We start from the raw sequence: 18,883 nt of genomic DNA, 5'->3' as shown, positions 1-18,883 counted from the left end.
TTTTCACTTCTTTTTTTGTTTTTTTTTGCTTGTGAACGAAATGTGTTGCAACACGAGTCGTTTGATCATAGCACGGTTCTCCATCTTTGAGCAGTTGAAAATGGGAGGGGGGTTGTTTCCAAAACAGAGAGCATGGGCCAGAAACAGACATTTTAGCACTTGGCGAGTAATTGTTGAGGCATTGGTGTTGATCAACAACCCTATCAACTCCCTGCAGATATAATATGGTAATTTTGTGCTATGGGACAGCACAAATCTAACTTAATATGCCTTTAATGCATAAACTGTGGGTTGTGTGTGTGTGTGCGTGTGTGTGAGACTGAGTATTTGCATTTGACACTACAAAGGCAGCTTGGCCCTGATTGACAGCCTCTGACTAGCGCTCTGTGATGTTCATTGATGTGTTTCTCTGCATCTTATTGACTTTTGTTTAAACACTGTGGGAAAAGCATCAGAAACTAACTTCATTACTCGCCCTCACAGAATGTTCGTTGGTGAAGTCTCTCCAGGTTTATATTTCTCAGACTCCTAAGTCTGTTATTGGAACAATCTAGCTCAGGGATTTACCTCACTCAAAGACTCAACAGGGATGTTTGACGTTGACTGATAGCTGGTCTGACAGGCACCAGGGACTTCATGGTTTTCAAAATATTCTTTTACAAGAACTCTTGTTGTATTGATGCCGTCGAGGGGAGTCAAGGTTAAGTGTCTAGCTGAAGGGCAAAAGGCAACAGACGACAATTCAAAACAGTACAAGTCAAGTTTTACTTGCAAAAGCTACTCTTTTTTCCTGCCATCCAAAATTTCTGATAAATATTTCAGCCACAAAACAAAACTGCAATGGTATGAATTTGTCAGTGCATATGAATCATACACAGTATACAATCACAATGGCTTTATATGCAAACTGCTCAATGCAGGCAATTGCTAAGGTTCGCCAACATTTGACTGTTGATGTTTTCCTCACGGTTTTGTCACACATAAGTCAGGCTGACTACCAGGAGACCGGGTCAAGTTTTCGGCAAGTAAACAACTCAGTAGGCTGACAGGGGAGCGCTGCTCTACAACGCCACTTCAATTTGCATTTGTCATGCTTTATTTATCTACTCCTGCTTTGACTTTTCAATCAAAACAGTTCCCCTGGTCCCACAAAATCAAGAATTCTGGTCTCTGTACTGTTTCCCCAGTCAGCAAACTTTTCTGACATGGAAATTTTGATTAAATTCGATTTACTAAATGAATGCTTGTTTTTTTATTATTTTATTGCCCTTATTCATTTATAGCTATTGGAAAAATAGCTAGAGAAATAAATAGTAGCAACACTTGGCGTTTTTCTGTAATGCATAATCTTTTAGTGTGCAGAGTCTACCAGCTTAGTTTTCATATCACGTTCCTTACTTGACCCTGCACTGTTCCGGCACATTACTGAAGGACAGACAAGAGAGGGCACAGGTGTGTGTGTGTGTGTGTGTGTGTGTGTGTTTCTGTGTCCGTATCTCTGCATGTGTTCTTTTATGTGTGACTTGTGTGTGTGTGTGCCTCTGTGCTTGCAAGTACATGTTTGTGTGTGTACCATGCTTCCTGGCGAGTTTATGCACAGAAAGTAACTCTGAGAGTGTAAAAAACAACAAAACCAACTCTATGCCGGTGTTTATATAACTTCACACCCATCAGAGTTAATTTAACACTTTTAATAGTTTGGAACAGCTGCCCCAGAGCCATATCAGCTCTCTGAGTGGACAAACAACTCTCCAGTCAACACTTTGTCCACTCAAAATAATCGTCTCTGAAATATTTATTTACACTGAAAGATTTGCTGCATGCTCACATGTAGATGTGCTTCTGTTCTGTCTGTGTCTGCTGACCTACCTGTGCTTACATTTGTGCCTTGTGTGTTTGCTTACAAAACGTGTACATACACAATTGATACAAGTGACATACATAATTAGGTGTGCAATTGTGTTTGTTTGTGTTTGTGCCTGTGTGTGTTCGCTCATGTGCATTTACATGTTTTTGTCTGTGTGCCTGCGGTACATGTGTGTGCGTACGTGCCCGCATGAGTGCTAACAGGCTTAACATACGGTTTATGTGTGCTTTAGGCTTGTGTTTCCTGGATGTGGGGTCAGTTTTGTATGTAGCGTGGCAGCCTGCCTGCACTGTTGGCCTCCCCCCAGTATCTCTGGGTGGCGATCGGCTGCACCGCTAATGTTTTATCGATTAGACACGCTCACATTTTTACAAGCACTTAGAACAGCTGCTGTGCTATGAATCCAGCTTTTATAAGTGCCTCTCATCATCTCTTCTCACTATCTATCAGTTCACCTCTTGTTTGTGTGCTGCCACTCTCTCTCTCTCTCTCTCTCTCTCTGTCTCTCTCTCTCGCTCTTGTGCATGTTATCTCTCGCTCTTTCATTTGTGTCCTTTCTCTGTCTCCTTTGTGTGTCCTTTCTCTCTTTCTCTCTCGCCTTCCATCCACCCCCTTTCTCAGTTTTTAAAGTATAGGACAGCGGAGCCTTCAATTAAACCGTATTAAGAGCGCAAGCACGCACGCACAGTATAATAATAGGGGACGGTCGCAGGTTGCAGGCAGGTTGCAGGCAGGTTGCAGGCAGGTTGCAGGCAGGTTGCAGGCAGGTTGCAGGCAGGTTGGGCGTATACACACACATACACTAGATGATCAAGGGTTGTACTGACAGGGACCGTAGCGGGAAAACTATAATGCCGGAGTGATCTGGTTTTGAAAGGTAGTTTATGACAGAGAGAGACAAAGAGCTACAAAAAGCCCAGCAATTACAGCAGCAATGCTTCTGTGTTCTGAAATAAAGGTTAGTTGGTTCATCTTCAGAGAAATAGCCTTCAGAGATATAGAAGTTTGCAAATGTCTCTGTGTTTTGTAAATGTTATTAACTAGAGAAAGAATGAAAATGAGGGATTCAGATTGTGTGTGTGGGAGATAGAGACGGAGCAGTAAGAGACTCTATCACAGATTCCAGCTCCACACTTCCCCCTTCAGGCTGAAAACAGGAATAGCACATGATACAATCTACTTCACTGTGCGTGTGTGTGTGTGTGTGTGCTCAAATGCGGATAGACAAGTAGCAAATTAGTGAAAATCAAAATTCAAATGACAGCCACAGACAAATTCTTTATCAAACCGAATGTTGTAATATGCAAGATAGACAGATAGACTGTGTAAGGCAGTTGCCAACAGAGAGAGATGATGGTACCCCCTTAAATAAATACCAGATTTTGGGAAAGATGTATGAGAAAAGAAATTAAAATAACTATTTAGTTTCGACTATTCCGCAATTGTCCATTGGGTTGTCAGCATATAGGCTGCTGGGCTGCTGATGGAGCTAATGCAAAAGCTGACTGAAAGAAGCCAGTTCAGCTAGGCTTTATTGTAAGTGTTGGACCCAGAAAGGAATTGATCAGAATTTACAGAGAATTACATTAAACTGTAACTTTAGGCTTCGGAAAAAAAATCAATATCCCATATTTCTCTCTGCAGCATGCCCTTTGCTCCTCTGGTGTGTAAGCACAAACCATGCCTTGTAACTGTGTATGTGTTTGCGTGTGTGTGCGTGGTTGTGTATGTTTGTCTTTGGATAGCAGACAGCTAAATCACTCTTTGCTTTTCTGCACAGCCTCTCTCTACAGGGAAACCCGGCTAGTTTGATCTTTGAAGCTAAAAACAATATTTTATTGAAAGCAGAAGGCAGTATATAGATGAAGAAAATATGGTTTGGGACTTTAATAATGTGGTCCTAGGGAGCGGGCCGGAGGGTTATGATGCAATTTGATAGACATCGAAGTCGGGCCCTGGATGCATAAAGTAGCTTTGAATTATAGACAATCAGAATCACTTTTAATAACAGGCACGTTTACATATACTGCAATAGGGATGAGCCTTGGTGAGTTGATGCACAGCAAAATAAACTGACATATACATACACACAGTGGGACATACTAGTGGCTCGGACAGCAAAATATACGATAGATAGATAGATAGATAGATAGATAGATAGATAGACAGATAGATATCACAATGAATGCTGTCTAACACCATGTCTTCCCTCCTCTTTGTGTTTTACAAGTTACCAGCCGACTGTCCACTGATGTCCCTACCTGTCTTTTTTATGTTTATGTATTGATGTACTTTTACTTTTTAATTTCCTTTATATGTTAATCTTGTGGGTGAGGTGCACCTGCCAAAGAGAGCTTGACCCAAGTGTGTTCTGCCTGAATGTAAACAAGTTTATAACTGGGAAAACCAACATTTTTGAAAACCCAACCCTATGCCCATATATTTATTGTGAATCTAACTGTTTCTTTTTATGTGTGTGTGTGTGTGTGTGTGTGTGTACATGCATGCATATTTCAGCTGGCAACATGGGACCCAGTCCACGGCTTGAACGGCACACTGACAGACAGGAAACTGGAAAATAACATGAGAGGAGTGGTGCTACGAGTCGTCACTGTTCTGGTGAGTACAGCTGACCAGTGTGTCTGTCTGTGTGTGTTTCTGAGTGGGATTTCTATTTTGTCCCTCCAACAATAGACCATCCAGACAAGTGGCCCATTTTCTGAACATTCCTAAGGTTGGAGCTCAAAGGTTTTCCGTGCGACAACAGCATTCAGCGTCAGATTACTCTTTCATTTGACCTGTTTCAGTGCTCGCTGTTCGGAAACCTTCCTGCCATTCACCCCCAAGACTCAGAGAGGGACTGTTGTGACTACTTCTGGCATGTCAGACTTCATCCCTTTGCTCTGCTGTAAACCCATCCCTTTGCCTACTGTATCCATCTGCCCGTCATTCAACTCTGTCTCTGCGGAGATGAGGAGAAGGATAGTTTGAGAGCTTGCGTGAGGGAAGGGTGGAAAGAATGAAAAGTGGCAGACAAACACCGATGAGATAGAGAGACAGAGAACAAAGTGTTGAGACGAGCGGAAGAGGCAGAGAAAGCTTAGAGAGAGAGAGAGAAAATGAAAAAAAGGTGAGCTCACTAACGGACCAAGCTATCATTTCATTAGCTTCCATTTTGAGGGCTGGGTGATAGAGACTGTTGGAGTCTCCATGATAGCGAGATTCCTGCTCTCTCTGTCTCGCCTGCAGCGTCGATTTGAGTACGTCCCACGAGTGCTTTAAAGATTCACTGCTGTAAATTCTTCATATCCCGCCTTTGAAGTGAGAAGGAGAGAAGAAAGAGATAATGCTAGACATCTTTGTGGCTATCTCTCTTTCTTTCTCTTTAATTTTTTTTTTTTTCAGTCTCTGTGATTTTCAGCATTGTCAAAGAGAAGGGCATATGGACTGCGTTTTTGAACATCGCCCCCCTTCTCCCCATCATTGGTGTCGGGTGGGTCATATGGGTGTATATGTTTCTCTCTACCTCTCTTTCTCTCTTTATCTGGCTTCCCCCTTCTCAGCTCTCACTCACTCCGTTTTCTTCGCCTCTGCTTCTGTGTGTGTGTGTGTGCATGTGTGTAGGTGTGTGTGTGTGTGTGTGTGTGTGTGTGCTACTTCAGTTGACTGACACCTCTTCTAGAGGGCCTCCAGATAGAAACAGTGTGAAGTGTCCAGAGTGTTGCCTTGGTGTACTGTTTTGTATGTGAGAATGGTTGGAGGGTACCATCTAAGTGTTTGTGTGTGGGTATGTGTGTGTGTGTGTGTGTGTGTGTGCGTGTGTTTGATGTTGAAGGTTTCTAAAGGGGCCTTTGGAACAGATTGTTCTTTGCTGCCCTGGGCTTTTTCTTCTCTGATATAAACTGTGTTCTGTATGTAAGGTGCAAGGCTCTTATCCCATGCATAGCAGCTCAATTGCCCTCTAATATGCACAAGCAAGCAGGAACATATGTGCACACAAACAAACACACACACACATATTACCCTTTGGAAGGATGTTTTCGATCTATCCAATCAGCCAGACCCTTGTCCATTGAATGTTTATCGATTAGTTAATTGGCGATGAGATCACAGCACTATTAGGACCAATGACTCTAAATCGATGCTATTGATTAGCCGGGACTGTATTGATTGTTAAATGGATGCTCATAAGGCACAGCTAAATCACTATAATTATGTGCTTATGCTCCTCTATAGGGCTGCAAAGTGCCACCATTTTGGTTGCAAATGCGACCGAAGCTGAATTGAATTTGAGCTCACTGGTCCGCCTACAAATGATTATCTTGGTGCAACTTTTTTAGAGTAACTAAGCCAGCAACTTGTTATCTGTTCTGTTTTGACTTTTACCTCAAAGTTGTTTTTGTTTTTTTTGTTTTTTTAAATGGCTACTTTTTAAATGAGTACTGACCAGATAATTGATAATTGATCTATCTATCTATCTATCTATCTATCTATCTATCTATCTATCTATCTATCTATCTATCTATCTTTCTTTCTTTCTTTCCAGGCTACTAGTTTTTAAAGGTAATTTTTATTTTTAATATGAGTAAGGAATCTGATCTGATCTCCACACTTGGTTTCACTTTGTATTAGCACTGTTCCAGTATAGCAAGGGAAAGTGTTTCTCCCAAGAGCAGCGCCCCTGGGGACAAGGCCTTCTCAGTCTGACAGAGCCTCCCGTTGTGAAAACGAAAGTGAAACTTATGACTCTACACTGCTTGCTGTATTTGTAGCAATGTGTGCCAGACATTTTTTTTAGTTGTAGAATGGAGTTGCAAGAGAGATTGTAAAATTGCCCAAGATTCTGATTTAAGGTGCAACTCATGGACTCGCATGTTGCCCTAATCTAGTTTGATGCAACTCAACAGTCAGGATTTTCTGTGATAGCTGAGTTGAAATGTGACATTTACAGAGAGGACTGAAGCCATATCAACAACTGACAGTAAAAGTGATGTATATCATTACTATGTTGTATTTTGGTATTTTATGTAAACAATTTGTGTTGATATATGTTTCTATTTTCCATATCTGGATATCCAGCAGATAAAATTGTCAGGATTTTTCAGTATTGCTGATTTTTCAATTGAAATTGATGATCCTTACTTTTTTTGGGGTGCATCTACATTTTTTTTGTTGATGCAGTTTTTGAGGTTGAAAGCACCAATGCTACCAAGTAAAAGAGTTAATTTTGAGCATTGTGAATGTGAATTAAAGCAATGGACCAAGTGCATAAAGATGGCAGCTTCCTGGGTTGACATTGCCATTAACTCCTTGTGGCCAGTCCCACAGTGCAAAGCTTACAGGAAGAGTGATGTACCTTTTGTATGCTCTGCACTGTGGGATGAATGATGATGGAAAACACCTGGAGGCTACCATCATTATGTACCTGGACCACTTGCCAAGGGCGTAGTAAAGTCCAAGGTTCAGCTGCTGAGTCCTAATCTGCACTGTTTCTCTATTGGAAGAATATTCCCTTACTAATCCCCATCTGCATCAAACAGAGATTCTGAGGGAAATTAATTTTAAAACAATATGAAACCAAATCCACCACAGAGACTGGGAGAGTTATTCGAAATGCATTTTGCACCAATTTCACCGGCAAATCCGCAGCGTCCTTTGAAAAACGCTGTCTGCGCTGCGAATCAGCACATGACTCAGTGACTCCCAACATTCCCTCGGAGAGCTCTTCAGATGCCATCTCTTCTTCTTCGTGGAAAATTGCCGTTCCCAGTCCCAATCATGTCTCCAAAAACACCCGAGCAGAGCAGAGAGCACATGCGGCACTTCTAGTCAAGAGGAGACTGGGGATGAATCCGTGCCAATGGAATTAGTGAAGAAAAGGGGACGATGGGAGTGAGAGATGGAGGGAACAAGGGAGAGACGGAGGGGAGAGAGGGAATGTTGGAAGTGGAGGGATGTGAGGGAGTAAGGGAGGGATAGAGAGAGGGAAGTAAGGGGGGGGTGGATGGATGGATGCATGGGTGGATACAGAGAGGGAGGAGGTATCCTAGACATATGTTTAGGGAAAGAGGGAGAATGTGCCATGTGGAAAGATAACAAATGGTTTATGTCACAGCTGGGGAATGGCAGGAGACATGAAGGGATTGCAGAAAACAGAAACAGAGAGAGAAGAGAGAGAGAGAGAGAGAGAGAGGGAGAGAGAGAGAGAGAGAGAGAGAGATGCAGTGTTGGTCTTCTACGCATTCTGTTCTCCCAGTCTTTTACCTGCGCCATAATGGGATAAAATACCAAACATGCTTTCAGTACTTATACTCACCCACCCCCCCACACACACACATACACACACCTACATGGAGGTGCACATGTACAGTTCCTTGCCTGTTATTGATTTCCTGCTGCTATGATTGTGTGTGAGATGACAAGGCTGAAAGGAATCTGTGGGTGGGCGGGTATATGTGTATGTGCTTGTGTGTGTTCGCCTATGTATACGTGTGTGTGTGTGCACAAGACAGTGGCCATGTAATTGGAAAGTAATCAATGCAACATAAGCTAGAGCTATCAAAGAAAAAATGAAAAAGGAGAACATGTTAGGGGGGGATTGAAGATGGAGATAAGGCTCTTCCTCCCTGTGGACCCTCCATTCGATAAGTTGAAGGTTGGGGAAACTGATGCAGAGATGAATTATGGAATGAGAGTCTAACCCAGTTTTCCCAGGGAACAGCTCAGTCTTTTTTGCATTACAGTTTTCACCTAAATACTGCCATGTAGCCAAGCTAAATAAATATCTTACTTTATAAAACCTTCGCAAAATCACAATAGTCTTTCCTGCTGAAGTGTTTCCCATCGTTTCTCCCCATTCACAGCTTGGTGAACTTGTAACTTCCCCCGTGTCTGATTGACAGGTAGCTATAGCTCTTTGGATTCCAAAAGGAGAATCCAGTTGGCTCACTCTCCAGATATAAAATAATCTATGAAATGTGTCAGGGTATACTGATACACCCATGCACCGGAAAAAGCTTTGTTCTTTAATGCTCATTTAACATTCAATACCCTGTTTTTACCTACTGTGTTCACTAGTGCCAATTAAAATGTTATTGTACTTCTGTAGTGCATAACTTACCTTGGTAATGAGCTTCCAAGGTGCACATGCATGTACTGTAATGCATGTTTATGTCATCAGTGGCATTTCGTGGTGTTTGTGTGTGTGTGTGTGTGTGTGTGTGTGTGTGTGTGAGGGAGGGGGAGAGAGAGAGAAAAAAATACTATATATTCCTGTCCAGAATTATCATGCAGGATACTCACCTACTTGGAAGTGTGTGTGTGTGTGTGTGTGATTCATGCATTTGTGTATTTGACAAAAACATGCATCTGCACCAAGTTTATTCCGGATACATATGCATGTGCCGGTTATTGCGTGATACATAAGCATGTGTCGGTGTGTGTGTGTGTGTGTGTGTGGCCGTGTGTGTGTAGTGGTGTTCTTGCCTTGATTGATGGATGCTTGTGGCGAGAGAAGGACTTGGCATGCATGTCCACTCACTGCTTAATAGCTTATTGAACGGCGGGAGCTAGCAAGGATTAGAAACCGCCAAGTTAATGCGTAGCACAGCTTGGGTGTGTGTGTCTGTGTCTGTATGTGTGTGCTTAATGTGCAGCCGGTATCCAGTCAATAACACACACAGGCCCTCATAAATCTGCAAGACATATTGGCCTAAAACATTTCACTCATCAATAGGGATTTATTAAAGAAGAGAGAGAAAAGAAGAGTCTGAGAAAGCAAAATCGGGAATGAAAGAGACGAGGGTTAAAGAGAAATCTCTTTTTGTCTGACTCAAACCTTAAATTCAAGTGGATAAAAATAAACATTCTATCAATCTTTTTCTAAGATGACTATGTTCCTGGCTTCCTCCTCTCCTGACTAAAAATGAATAAATAGCCAAAATACTAACCTTTTACCGCTCTCTCCTTATGCTGCATTCAGTGTTGCTTAAGAAGTCAGCATTGCCAGACGTCAGTCAACCGCAATGGCAAACTTTCAGTTGCCATGGTGATTTTGATAAACAAGAGGTTCAACCATTCCATATGCAATCATTTTTTTTTTTTTTTTTTTTTCGGGGGCAGAGTATAAGTAATACTTTCAATTACAGAAGCTAATAAAACCATCAAACTATAACAAGAGGTTCACCAGCTAACATATGCAATCATTTTTGATACAATGAAAACTGATCCATCAAATAGCATGGTGTCACTATTCATTTTCAATATTTTATTTTACTTGACAATTTCAAATTCCCTCTGTAAATAAATAGGAAGCCCTGCAGGGAATTGAAATAGCCGAGCCAAACCAAAATGTCACAGCTTCATAAGAGCTGCTTTTAAAAAGACGTATCAGTTTGAGCACACTGACAACACTCAAATCAATGTCTCACTTGTGTGTTATCAGCACACCGCAACACATCATGTGTTTCTGCTGCACTCATCAAAAAGTAACCCAGAGACCTGTCTGAAACTATACCATAACCCACAATTTTTTTTCAAGAATGTACATTCAAATTTACCTTTCTGGCATTTTAACTGATGGATATATCCAGAGTGACTTACAGTAAGACAGTTTGATTAAGAATGTGTTGAAAATTACCTCCTTTTTCTGTATAGAATCTTGTCTTGTTGAATCTATCTTTTCCCCCTTCTAGGAGGAGCTGTTGTTGTGGTATCATAGACAGTTCATTAATTGATTGATTGATTGATTGACTTACTGACTGACTGATTGATTGATCTTTGCCCTACAGGAGGAGCCGTTCGTGATGGTATCAGAGAACGTCCTGGGAAAACCAAAGAAGTACCAGGGCTTCTCCATTGATGTTCTGGATGCCCTGTCCAACTACCTGGGGTTCAAGTATGAGATCTACGTCGCCCCGGACCACAAGTACGGCAGCTTGCAGCCTGACGGACAGTGGAACGGACTGATGGGAGAATTAGTCTTTAAGGTGAGGATATAATAGCGTACATATATGCGCACGCACGAAGGAACACACATAGACGCACACACACTGACAATAAATACAGCAGTTCGAATTGTGATAATTGGAACAACCTCATGGGTCGGGTGAGTGAGGGTTTAGCGTGAGGAGAACATACATGACGAGAGGAGGCCTTCATATGCAAACACACTCAAATTCATACACAGGGAGGAGAGGCACGCATGCGGTACAGGCATCACTTATGCTAACTGAAGGTGAGGACAGGCGATATCACACGTTGGCAAACTGATTTCTATTAATTTGGCTCGCTAAGTAGATTTCAAGTATTTGGCGCATAACTACTGGTAGACACTTCAGCAGCCTCAGCGGAAAGTGGAAATTACTTTACTCAAATGAGTGCGAAGCTTTAAAATCACACAGAGAGAGAGACAGACAGACGGACAGATGGCAGAGACAGAGAGCGAGTGAGAGAGAGAAGTAGAAAAGTGGCAGCATTTTATTCTGTTGGAGGTTAACACACTATTTTCGGGTCGATTATGCATGACCCCTTGCTGTTTTTTTTCCATTTCAAAAAGCTTTAGACAGTTTCCAGCAGAGACGTGGACCGTTTTCACCAATAGAGACGTTGGCATAGAGTAATTAATATGTTTGTCGTTAAAATCCATCTGTTCATTCTGGACTGTTTTTGTTCCCTCTAGTATCAGAGCGGTTCTTACAGCAAAGTTATTTCAGATTGTGTAATGAAAGAAAGCAAGAAAGAAAGTGAGTGTGTCTCTGTGTGAGTATTCACATTTGAATTCAGATCTTTCATCTTTACCTCATAATTAATCAAAATGTTGGGACCACGATCCCCTAGAAAAGGTAAGAACTCCCAATATTTGTTGTACTTTTTGCTTGTAATGTTCCTATGCTCTTTCTTTTTTCCTTTTCTGTAGAACAGAGAAAGAACATTTTTCACTTCTACAGAAATGTACAAAAAAAGCATAGCTACATTAAAACCAATTTGAATACTTCATATGTCAAAAAATGGCCACTGCGCTAAATTGTCTGCAGAATGGAGCTGTGGTATTAAATAAAAGCAAACGGCCACAACTTAAAGAAGCATAAAAAAAGCACTGAAGCAAGATTAAAGGGATATTTCACTTTATTACAACATTGTCACCATTAAAAAAGCTTTTTTAGTATAACTCAATGGGAAGTCATTTACTAGCATCGGCTGTCCTTCACTTGTGTTTATTGTTAACATTTATTTTTTTCATTTTTTTAAAAATAATTCTGACATCACAAACCAGCCAATAGCAAATCAGACCTTGCAGGAGATTAATGTGTGTTGAAAATATATGAAAGCTGCAGCAAAGCAAAATATCGCTTCAAAAAACTTGTGTAGGTTACAATCACTTTGAGACTTTTCATTAACCATAGAAAGAAAAAGACAATGGGAGAACTGGATTCTTATTAACAGCAATTCAACTGTCATTTCGTCATTTATACGTTTCCATACAATACAAGCTCAAACTGTGTGTGTGTGTGTGTGTGTGTGTGTGTGTGTGTGTGTGTGCGCATGCGTACGCATACCTGCATGCGTGTGTGTAAAACACCCTTTGATGTCCTCCTAGAATTGTTCCAAGCTGCTACGTTTTTGTTCTTTCTCCACAGGTCAAGGATGTAATTTATTCTCAGCAATGTTTTCTCAGAAGTCTTTCATGCATTAATTTCATTATTTCCTTGTGGCTGTGTCAGGTTTGAATACTTCTTTAGACTAAGGTTTCCTTCCCTTGACCTTGTGTGTGTGTGTGTGTGTGTGTGTGTGTGTGTGTGTGTGGCGTGCACATGCATGCATTTGTGTTATACACACACCCCAATGCTAGAGCACACAAAGCGATAGAGTAATGCTCTCAGCACATGCATATTCATGTGTACACAGACAAGCGTGGACTGTAAATGAACAACTGAACACACTCAAATCAAGTAATTTTGTTTCCCCACTAATCAGCAACAAGGTTTATCTCTCTATCAACCCAGTGCCAGGAGGTAATTATTACCCAGAGTGCTCTGTGGCAGTTTTCATGTTGACTGACCACTTCAACGAGCATGGCAATTCATCTCCACACACACACACACGCACACACAACCAACAGACATCCTGCAGGGTTTCTCCTAATATACTTCTTATGCAGTGTAAGTGACAATTTCTGCACATTTAAGCATTTTGTTTCCTCACTCGACTGTGAAATTAGCAGATTTTTTGCCTACAGTGTATTAAATTTGTGTGTGTTTGTTTTGTTTTGTGTGTGTGTGTATGTGTGTGTGTGTGTGTGTGTGTGTGCGTGTGTTTGTGAGTATGTAATCAGTGTGTGTTTCTGGGTGGAGTGTGTGTACAGTACATGTATATGTGGCTGGGGGCCTTAGTACGTGTTGGCGTACAAAATCACCTAACTTGTTACAGTGAGTTGAATTCAGTTGTTCTTTGTAACAAAGAAAACCTCATTATCGCACAAGTTCTTAGTCCGTGTCCTCTCTCTCTCACACAGGCACAGATTTCAAACACACACACACACACACACACTCGCGCACACACACACATACATTATTGTACAACAACGTCTTAAATCCTTGTTATGGTACCAGCAGATGTCTACAGCTGCTAGCCAAGCATTGGGGACTGCTAACGTTTTAATTAGCCATCATTGTTTCTGCATGTAAGCTAAGCTCAGCCTATTTTTCTTGGCAATCACACTCACTGACAGCTGTTTTCGGGTTAAACCCTTAATACCTAAATAATTAAAAACAGTGATTTGTTGTCCCTTCAAATTCCAAGATACTTTGGTGATGAGAAAGGCAATACAAAATGCTCGTTGATGCGCATTGACACAAAAGCACGGGAGGGGTTTTAACAGGCAGTTAAAACCACACACACAAACACGTACATTTACATGCATATGTAAACAGACACAAGACTTTGTACTTGCTTATGGGTTCTCATGCTTTTTTTGAGAATAGACAGTCTACATCACCTTTTTTTAGTGTTTTATATTCTATATTTTAGACAATGGGGAAAGTATTGAGGAGGATAGGATTGAAAGCTCTGCTGGGATTCGATCCTGAGACAGTGGGGGGGAACACTTAAGCACTCCTTAGGACTTAAGCACTCCTATTTCTGGGCTCAAAAGTCCTCATTTTCTAACTGTATTCCATTGTATTACACTGTTCACCCTCGCTCAAACTCCTGTCCCCCCTCCCCCCCCGCAGCGAGCCGACGTGGGTCTTTCCGCCCTGACCATCACGCCTGAGCGGGAGAGCGCTGTGGACTTCACCACGCGCTACATGGATTATTCTGTGGGCGTTCTGCTGCGCAAGGCCGAGCGCACCGTGGACATGTTCGCCTGCCTGGCGCCCTTCGACCTGTCGCTGTGGGCATGCATCGCGGGCACCGTGCTCCTGGTCGGCATCCTGGTGTACCTGCTCAACTGGCTCAACCCGCCCCGGCTGCCCATGGGGTCCGTCTCCTCGACAACGCTGTACAACTCCATGTGGTTCGTGTACGGGTCCTTCGTACAGCAAGGTAAGTCAGAGGTGGGAAACAGGGATGGAGGGAGCGGGAAGAGGGAGCGGTAATGTGAAGGAGGAATGTATAATGATGGATGGATGGATGGATGTATGGATGTGTACCACCCATCAGTTCACTCCTTTCGCAAGTCTGTATAACATCATACAGTTTGGATCCTTTCAAAAAGGTAAAAGATGGAGGAAGGATAGAATAAAGGATAAAATTGCAAATGCAACCTGATGTCTAAAAATTCAATGGTGATTGTCTTCTGGGTCTCAAACGAGTGTGGGTTGACCTTTCGTGTTTGAGCACAATACTCAAGTGAGGACAAAAAGGAGGAGAGATTGTGGAGGATAATGACCTCATCCTGGATATCTACCCAAGACTTTTCAGAATCCATTGGGCTGTGCTCAGGTATGGAGATCAGACAATTGACACCTTGGGAAGGATTAAAGTTTAATCAGTGCAGGAATAGAACCATGACAGGCAGAGGACAGTGGAAACACGAAAAAAAAAAAAAAAAAGGATCGACCAGAATCATCACAACTAATGGGAAAATGTGTGTGAGTATGTGTGTGGGGAAATGTGTGTGGGTATGCTGTATGTGCATGTGTGTTTTTGCAAGAATGTATGTGATATGTGTGTGTGTGTGTGTGTGTGTGTGTGTGTGTGAAAGAGATAGAGCGTGATTGATTATGCTCTCACGCACTCGTTTGCACATTCCTGTTTATGCATGTGTGGTTTGAGGTAAAATAAATGAGCGACTGTAACTGCTGTTTTCTTCTGAGCGCTGTTTGCACTTGCTCTCATGCTCCGGGACTTGCAATAGTTAATTTTTTAAGCTACATGAATTATGCAAATTTTGGGAGGAATGATTTTTTAAAGTTGCTTATGAAATATTTCAGGCCTTGAATAAGCAACTGATGAGCATTCCACCGTTCGGTAAATAATCCTCCATCTTGTGCTGCAGCTAATGGTGGTAATGATGATGATGATACATGCTAATTGCTGTTTGATATTCGCAATCGTTTCTCTTTTTAGCTGTAATTAACATTTTAGTCATGGCATCATTAGAGAGAGAGAGAGAGAGAGAGAGAATGAGTGAAAAAGGAAATGTAATACTTAAAGAGCGGGTCGTCCTTTGTGTGTGTATGTATGCATATATATCATTCTGTGCTGTGTGTGTATATGGAAACGTGTTTGTGTGTATGTGTGTGACATCAGGTACTTACTGTACATGTGAGAAGAGCAGTGCCTCGGCCACAGATAATTACTTTCTGATTTGCTAGCCAGAAACATTTCTCACATAATTAACTGAGCATGGGAACAGACTACTACCACAGGGCTAAGTGGGGCTGACCTTCACTGGCTTTAATAGTCACCTGCAGTGTGCTTTACTTTCATACTAGCAATCATTTTGTAAGAGTAGGCACTGTATCAACTTTTTCTAATGCTGGATAACTCATTTTGGAATGAAACTCTTCAACTGAAACTATATCTCGACTGACAAATCATTAACTTATTCCAAAAAAAAAGGATCAAATAAAGGTTTAGAAAGTCAGTGGCAGATATGCACACAGACACACACACACACACGCACGCACACACGCACACACACACACGCACACAGAGCTCTTACATTCATAGTGTCTGCCATTCTCACAGCACCTCTAGAGGCATAACGCCCCAAACCTTTCTGCTTCACCCTGAAATATTACCCTTAGGGAGAATTGATTCAGAGGCAACCACACACATACGCACCCACAGCAGGAGGGAGCTGGAGATGAGTGATATGGATGAATAGTCAAACATGACACCAGAATTTTGCTTTTGGCTTGTGTCACTTTAGCTACTGGAGAGAGACAGAGAGAGAGAGAGAGAGAGACACAGAGAGAGAGTTTATAAGACAGAGATGCAAAGGAGGAATTACACTGATTTCTCTCCCCTCTCTCACTCCCTAATTTGTCCCTTCCTCCCTCATTTTTCTCTTCCTTTCTTCTTCTCTCCTCTCCCTTCCTCATTTTTTTGCCATCTGCTTTCCCTTTCATTTCTTCCCATTTATCTTACTTCCTCCCCATTCTCTCCTCTCTGTCCCTTCTCTTTTTCATCCTCCTTATCCCCCACCCCCACCCCCCCGCTCATCAGGGACACACCAAGGCACCAACACATTGGCTGTCTATTTACAACTTCGCCCTCACCATAACTCTCTCAGTCTGGCCTCTGGTGTGTGTGTGTGTGTGTGTGTGTGTGTGTGTGTGTGTGTGTGTGTGTGTGTGTGCATGTGCGTGCATGCGTGTGTGCATGCGCACGCTATGTGCTGAGGCCAACTGGAGGCTACTGGAGGCTGCAATGGGAAAAAATAATGTCTGTACTCCATAAACTCTGTCTAATTGGTCTCAAGGAGAGAGAGAGACAGCAAGAGAGAGAAAGAGAGAGAGAGAGAGAGAGGCGGGTGGGGGGTACTGCATCTGCAGTGCCAAAATATACTGGATTGTTCTTGACTTTGTTAACCGCTACATCAAAGGCCTAGTAGAAATCTTTGGATTTGGTGTTTTTATTCATTTTTTAAAGGACAGATCAACTGCAACAGAGTACTCTTTGAACAAAACAACACTTCAGGTTGAAGCAACTTTGAAAGAAAAAATATTAAAGAATTGTTCACAGAAATAGTCTAAAGATGTGCAAAACGAATATATAAAAAAAAGAAAAAAAAAGGAAATACTTCCACATATATCCTAAATATCCTTTGCCCAGTAATTGTGAATCACCATTAGTACTGATTAAAGGCTGTGATTGTTTACTTCCAAACTTTGAAGAGTCTTTTAGTTGATGCTCTTATCCAGAGCAACATACAAGTGCAAGTACGAGTGCAACAGTAGAATACATCTAAATTCCTACAACACTAACATTACAATCAACCATCAATAAAGGGTGCAAGAGTCAGAGTCTCGGTGTCCTGGCAATAGATTTAACAAAATATTCCTGTGACCTTAGGAAGATGATGCATGAGAAGTGTCAGATAATGAATAAGCTGGAGACAGATGTGCTAGAGAGGGAAAACATGGGACAGGGGGATCTGATTCAAGGGGGACAAGAGGACATGAAGTATTTCTTGAAGAGATGAATCTTCAGCGTCCAAGACAGAGTTGCTCTTCTGCCCTGGCTGTGGTGGGAAGGTCATTCTAACATTTTCGGAGCCAGGAGGGAGAAGAGTCGAGGCTAGGAGGAGCAATCACAAGGTTACATTATCAGGACAGCTAAGCAGCGAGCAGAGTGCAGGGAATGAGCTGGCATTTCCTGGACGGACCAGGGCCTGGTGGTATCGGGACGTGGACCCCTTTGCAGTCTTGTACACCAGCATCGGGGTTTTGGATTCGATATGAGCCGCCACAGGCAGTCAGTGGAGGGAGAGCAGGCAGGGGGTGACATGGGAGAATTTGGGAGGGTTGAAAACAAGACGGCCTGCAGCATTTTGGATGAGTTGCACAGAGTCTGGTCAGGAGGGAGTTGCAGTAGCCCAGACAGAAGATGACTAAGGTTTTAGCAAGGAGCTGGGCAGACATCCTGGTGAGGAAGTGCCTGCTTCAGTCAGTGTTGTAGATGCTTATAAACCGGCAGGATCAGGTGCATGCTTGAAAGGAAAAAGGCCTTTGTGAGAGGGACACATATGTCTTTATACATGGCGTGGAATGATAGTGCTATTCATTGCTGAAGATGATAAGTCTGTAAAGTGGATTACACTGCACTGCAACATATATTGGAGGCAGAGTATAATCCATAAATGAATTAAAGTGATCAGATTTATTAATAAAGTGCTTTACAACAACACAGTTGCAAGGAATTGCTGTACAGAGGCAGTATTATGAACAAACATAAAGTGGAAGAAAGAAAATTAACAAAAAGGGTAACGACAAAACAAAAACAAACAAAAACAGGTAAGTCTTAAGCATATTCTTAAAAATAGATAAGGACACTGCTGACCTATTGTAGAGGGGGAAAGAATTACACTGTTTGGGAGCCACTACTGCAAAAGCATGGTCACCTTTCCGAACTGATCTCGGCACTAACAAATCCCCCGGTCAGGTGACCTAAGGAGTCGCGGGAGCACAGGAGCTCAGAGATTTAGTCTGGGGTTAGACCACGTAAGGCTTTGAAAACAAACAGCAAACAACATTTTAAACACAATTCTGACCCTTTCCGGGAGCCAGTGTAGTGAAACTAAAACCGGAGTGATGTGGGTTCTCCTATTGGAGCCTGTCAGAAGCCTAGCAGCAGTACTCTGGATGAGCTGGAAACGAGAAAAGGAGGCGTCCCTGATACTGACATATAGGGAATTACAATAATCGAGGCATGAGGAAATAAAAGCATGAATTCATTTTTCTAGATGTGAAAAAGATAGGAAAGACATGATTTTGGAAATAATCCTGAGCTGATAGAAACAAGAGAATGTATCTGTTTGTCAAATTTTAGGACAGGGTAAAACATTTT

General features: G+C 42.1%; 1 protein-coding gene across 1 annotated transcript in view; it reads left to right on the top strand.

The window, feature by feature from the left end:
* grid2 (glutamate receptor, ionotropic, delta 2) overlaps positions 1-18,883 on the top strand; it is a 543,340-nt gene that overhangs the window by 425,148 nt on the left and 99,309 nt on the right. Inside the window, exons 9-11 of the mRNA XM_071907238.2 lie at positions 4,385-4,486; positions 10,657-10,854; positions 14,098-14,410. Of these exons, the coding sequence (XP_071763339.1) occupies positions 4,385-4,486; positions 10,657-10,854; positions 14,098-14,410 (613 nt within the window). The remainder of the gene's footprint in view (positions 1-4,384; positions 4,487-10,656; positions 10,855-14,097; positions 14,411-18,883) is intronic.

Source organism: Centroberyx gerrardi, chromosome 8, assembly GCF_048128805.1.
Source record: "Centroberyx gerrardi isolate f3 chromosome 8, fCenGer3.hap1.cur.20231027, whole genome shotgun sequence".
Lineage (NCBI taxonomy): Eukaryota > Metazoa > Chordata > Actinopteri > Beryciformes > Berycidae > Centroberyx > Centroberyx gerrardi.
The sequence above is the reverse complement of the archived record's forward strand: the minus strand, read 5'-3'. Positions and strand labels throughout refer to the sequence as shown.